Source organism: Penaeus japonicus, unplaced genomic scaffold (assembly GCF_977035675.1).
Source record: "Penaeus japonicus unplaced genomic scaffold, GWHDUDI00000001_assembly GWHDUDI00000018, whole genome shotgun sequence".
NCBI lineage: Eukaryota > Metazoa > Arthropoda > Malacostraca > Decapoda > Penaeidae > Penaeus > Penaeus japonicus.
This window is the reverse complement of record NW_028234420.1, coordinates 28,912,055-28,917,054: the sequence shown is the minus strand read 5'-3', so window position 1 is coordinate 28,917,054 and position 5,000 is coordinate 28,912,055. Positions and strand designations below refer to the sequence as shown.

General features: G+C 46.1%; 3 protein-coding genes across 3 annotated transcripts in view; 1 reads left to right on the top strand and 2 right to left on the bottom strand.

The window, feature by feature from the left end:
• The window catches only part of LOC122253430 (dual specificity tyrosine-phosphorylation-regulated kinase 2-like), a 194,191-nt gene that overhangs the window by 147,583 nt on the left and 41,608 nt on the right, over nucleotides 1–5,000 (top strand). The gene's annotated exons all lie outside the window — the stretch shown is intronic.
• The window catches only part of LOC122249238 (lewis-type alpha-(1,3)-fucosyltransferase), a 14,756-nt gene continuing 9,802 nt past the window's right edge, over nucleotides 47–5,000 (bottom strand). Inside the window, exons 6-9 of the mRNA XM_086546355.1 lie at nucleotides 4,533–4,661; nucleotides 3,925–4,110; nucleotides 749–907; nucleotides 47–230 (exon numbers count right to left, since the gene is read on the bottom strand). Coding sequence (XP_086402481.1) covers nucleotides 47–230; nucleotides 749–907; nucleotides 3,925–4,110; nucleotides 4,533–4,661 — 658 coding nt within the window. The remainder of the gene's footprint in view (nucleotides 231–748; nucleotides 908–3,924; nucleotides 4,111–4,532; nucleotides 4,662–5,000) is intronic.
• LOC147469924 (uncharacterized) lies at nucleotides 1,411–3,802 on the bottom strand (the record flags this gene model as incomplete). The annotated part of the gene is made up of 3 exons (XM_086547003.1): nucleotides 3,793–3,802; nucleotides 2,541–2,632; nucleotides 1,411–1,512 (listed from the first exon to the last, which is right to left on the bottom strand). Coding segments are annotated over exons 1-3 (204 nt in total), but the record flags the coding sequence as incomplete, so codon positions are not given.

Sequence of the window (5,000 nt, the reverse complement as noted above, 5' to 3'; positions counted from 1 at the left end):
AAAACAAAACAAAAAACAAAAACACAGAGCAAAACAAAACAAAAAATTACTCCGAAATCAATTTCTTTATTCCCGGTTCATCAAGATCGAGACACTGCATTCCTTCGTCGAACCAGCTGCCAATATCATGAGTTTTCGGGTCGCTGTCTGCGTGAAGCCTTTCGCACAAGTCACAGAAGGCTTGTGCTTTGAGGTCATGTTGGGTCAGCTGGCGGTAGTAGGGTTTCCATCTGTGAGGAGAGAATGAGTTGGCTGAGGGTAGGATGAGGATGAGGAGGGGAGGGGGGAGGGTAAAGGGGTTCGTAGAAAAAGAAAGTAATGTATGGATTTATTTATTGAGTGAGTGTATGTTTATGTTTGTGTTTGTGGGAGGGAGTTGTGTCTGTGTGTGTGTGTGTGTGTGTGTGTGTGTGTGTGTGTGTGTGTGTGTGTGTGTGTGTACTTGCTTTGAGTATACGTGCGTGAGCGTCTCTGTGTAATTATAATACTATAAGAATAACTTTCTCTCTCTCTCCTCCTCTCTATCTCTCACCATCCTTCCCTCTCTCCCTCCCTCCTATCCTCCACCCCCACCCCCAACCCCACCCCCACCTACCACATCCTCTCCAACCCCCTCTACCCTCCCCTCACCTTCCACCCCCCCCCTCCCAACCCCCTCTACCCCCACAACCCCCCACCCTCCCCAACACCTCACCCCCCCAAATTCCACCCCACCCCAACAACCACTCCAAAACCTCAAAATACCAACAGGAAATATTCATTATAAGCCGTGTCATTCTTGTCGAGGTAGAGGAGGTACTCGGCCAACTCCTTCGCCGTGGAGAAGGCGCGGGCGTCGATGAAGGCGTGAGGGGGGGCGAAGTGGGCGTAGTTTGCGTAGCCGTAGACGACGGGTACAACGTCTAGTCTGGGATAGAGAGAAGAGGTTGATTGAAGGTTGGTGGGTGGTGGGTGGTGGGTGGTGGTTGGGGATTGGTGGTTGATGGTTGATGGTTGATGATTGGTGCTTGATGGTTGGTGGTTGGTGCTTGATGGTTGGTGGTTGGTGGTTGGTGGTTGGTGGTTGGTGGTTGGTGCTTGATGGTTGGTGGTTGGTGGTTGATGGTTGATGGTTGATGATTGGTGCTTGATGGTTGGTGGTTGGTGCTTGATGGTTGGTGGTTGGTGGTTGGTGGTTGATGGTTGGTGGTTGGTGCTTGATGGTTGGTGGTTGGTGGTTGATGGTTGGTGGTTGGTGGTTGGTGGTTGGTGGTTGGTGGTTGGTGGTTGGTGCTTGATGGTTGGTGGTTGGTGCTTGATGGTTGGTGGTTGGTGGTTGGTGGTTGGTGGTTGGTGGTTGGTGGTTGGTGGTTGGTGGTTGGTGGTTGGTGGTTGGTGGTTGGTGGTTGGTGCTTGATGGTTGGTGGTTGGTGCTTGATGGTTGGTGGTTGGTGGTTGATGGTTGGTGGTTGGTGGTTGGTGGTTGGTGCTTGATGGTTGGTGGTTGGTGCTTGATGGTTGGTGGTTGGTGGTTGATGGTTGGTGGTTGGTGCTTGATGGGGTTGGTGGTTGGTGTTGATGGTTGGTGTGATGGTGGTTGTTGTTGGTGGTTGTTGTTGTGGTTGGTTGTGGTTGGTGGTTGATGGTTGGTGGTTGGTGCTGGATGGTGGTGGTTGGTGGTTGGTGGTTGGTGATGGTGTGGTTGGTGCTTGATGGTGGTGGTTTGGTTGATGGTGCTTGATGGTTGGTGGTTGGTGGTTGATGGTTGGTGGTTGGTGGTTGGTGTTGGTTGGTGGTGGTGCTTGATGGTTGGTGGTGTGCTTGGTGGTTGGTGCTGATGGTTGGTGGTTGGTGCTATGTTGATGGTTGGGTTGATTGGTGGTGGTTGGTGTGCTTGATGGTTGGTGGTTGGTGCTTGATGGTGTGGTTGTGCTTGATTGGTTGGTGGTGGTGGTTGGTGGTTGTGGTGGTTGGTGGTTGGTGGTTGTCAGTGGTGGTTGGTGGTTGTCTGTGGTGGTTGGTGGTGGTGGTTGTTTGTGGTGGTTGTTGGTGGTTGGTGCTTGATGGTTGGTGGTTGGTGGTTGGTGGTTGGTGGTTGGTGCTTGATGGTTGGTGGTTGGTGGTTGATGGTTGGTGGTTGGTGGTTGGTGGTTGGTGGTTGGTGGTTGGTGCTTGATGGTTGGTGGTTGGTGGTTGATGGTTGGTGGTTGGTGGTTGATGGTTGGTGGTTGGTGGTTGGTGCTTGATGGTTGGTGGTTGGTGGTTGATGGTTGGTGGTTGGTGCTTGATGGTTGGTGGTTGGTGCTTGATGGTTGGTGGTTGGTGGTTGGTGGTTGGTGGTTGGTGGTTGGTGGTTGGTGCTTGCTGGTTGGCGCTTGGGGGTTGTTGGTTGGTGTGTGTTGGTGGTTGTGGTTGGTGCTTGATGGTTGGTTGTGGGTGGTTGATGGTTGGTGGTTGGTGGTTGGTGGTTGGTGGTTGGTGGTTGGTGGTTGGTGGTTGGTGGTTGGTGGTTGGTGGTTGGTGGTTGATGGTTGGTGGTTGGTGGTTGGTGGTTGGTGGTTGGTGCTTGATGGTTGGTGGTTGGTGCTTGATGGTTGGTGGTTGGTGGTTGGTGGTTGTTGGTGGTGTTGGTGTGGTTGGTTGGTGGTTGGTGCTTGATGGTTGGTGGTTGGTGGTTGGTGGTTGATGGTTGGTGGTTGGTGGTTGGTGGTTGGTGCTTGATGGTTGGTGGTTGGTGGTTGGTGGTTGGTGGTTGGTGGTTGGTGGTTGGTGGTTGGTGGTTGGTGCTTGATGGTTGGTGGTTGGTGGTTGATGGTTGGTGGTTGGTGGTTGGTGGTTGGTGGTTGGTGGTTGGTGGTTGGTGCTTGATGGTTGGTGGTTGGTGGTTGGTGGTTGGTAGTGTGGTTGATGGTTGGGGGTTGGTGGGTGGTGGTGGTTGGTGCTTGATGGTTGGTGGTTGGTGGTTGGTGGTTGGTGGTTGATGGTTGGTGGTTGGTGGTTGGTGGTTTGTGCTTGATGGTTGGTGGTTGGTGGTTGATGGTTGGTGCTTGATGGTTGGTGGTTGGTGGTTGATGGTTGATGGTTGATGGTTGAGGATTGGTGATTGAGGATTGAGGATTGGTGATTGATGATTGATGGTTGAGGATTGGTGATTGAGGATTGATGATTGATGATTGATGGTTAATGAGGATAGCGAAATCGTAGGCATAGTAATGATATTAATATTGATAATAATGATACAAAAGAATCCTCCCAATAATGATAATAAAAGTAATGTTATTGATAAAGTAATAATGATGATAACAATAATAGTACTAATAACAAGGAAGATAATAATGGTGACGCTAATAGTAATTATATCAATAACATCAACAACAATGATAATGATAATGATAGTAATACTTAAGATAACAACAATAACTATATGAATGATGAAAATAATGATGATAACAATAATGATATAAATTATGATACTAATGGTAATAATGATGGCGTTGATGATAATGATAATGATAATAATAATAACAACAATAAAGATGACGATAATTATACTGATAACAATAATAATATTTTTTTACTACTGATAATGTTACCACCGCTAATGATGATGTCAATAAAAAGCTGTGATCATATTGAGATGATTATGTTTATATCCATTTATTAAGCGATATCGTATTAGTGAAGAAGAGATAGATACTGACATATGTGTGGATAGATAGATAGATAGATAGATAGATATAGATACAGGCAGATAGACAGAGATAGAGGGAGAGAGAGAGAGACGTAGAGACATAGAGAACCAGAGACAGAGACGTAGAGACATAGAGAACCAGAGACAGAGAAACAAACAAACAGCGAGAAACAAAAAAAAGGAGAAAAAAAAAGACAAAACCAAACACAAAAAAGACACGAAACCACAAAAGAAAACTACAAAAAAACACCCACTGCAAAGGCGTGTAAAATTTCTCCGTGACGTAGTCCCGACAGAGCGAATTCTCGAAGGAAAGATAGAACTTGTAGGTGGTATTGAGAAGGGCGTGACACTCCCGCCAGTTCGTCGGCGCACAGCGGAAGGAACCGCACTTCCCGTACACGTCTATCGTTATCCACTTTTGCAGGGACGTCACTAACCTGTGGTGGGTTGGATAAGGTAAATTAGAGAGGTTAAGCTTGTAGTTTATTTTGTAATATATATATATATATATATATATATATATATATATATATATATATATATGTATGTATTTTTTTTTTCTCTTTTTTTTTGGGGGGAGGGGGGGTAGATTTATCTTACTTCTTTCCGACTCTTGGATTTTTAGAAATGTGAATTTTTCTGATACAATGGACATTTACTTTTCTCATTGTTATTAGTTGGAAAGATTTCTTGCATTTATGTCTATATAAAATACACTTTAGATAGGTGTATAGACAGGGAGATAAGCTGATCGATAGATAGACTAATAGACAAATAGATATGTGATCCAATGCCAATCAAAAGTATCTCACAAATTCACTTCCTTTTCTCAGACAAATACATATAAAGAGCTCCCTACTTTTCCCTCTTGCTCTCCGTGTTGCAGTTGGACACGAACCACGCAGCAAGTTTTGTTTTCCCCTCTGCGTAGTTGCGGGTCAGCTCAGGTAGTTGCATAGGCTTCTCTCGCTTAACGACTTGTCCGTAGCTGGAGGTGGTTCGTGTTTTTTTGGGGGGTTGTTTATTTTATTATTCAAGGGATGTTGTGGTTGTTTTGTGTGTAGAGCATGGGGTTCACGCATGAATATACTCATAAATACGTATAAACAAACATGTACACACACACACACACTCATACACAGTCTCTCTCTCTCTCTCTCTCTCTCTCTCTCTATTTCTCTCTCTTTCTCTCTTTCTCTCTCTCTCTCTCTCTCTCTCTCTCTCTCTCTCTCTCTCTCTCTCTCTCTCTCTCTCTCTCTCTCTCTCTCTCCCCACCCCCCAACCCTCTTTCTCTCTCTCTCTCTCTCTCTCTCTCTCTCTCTCTCTC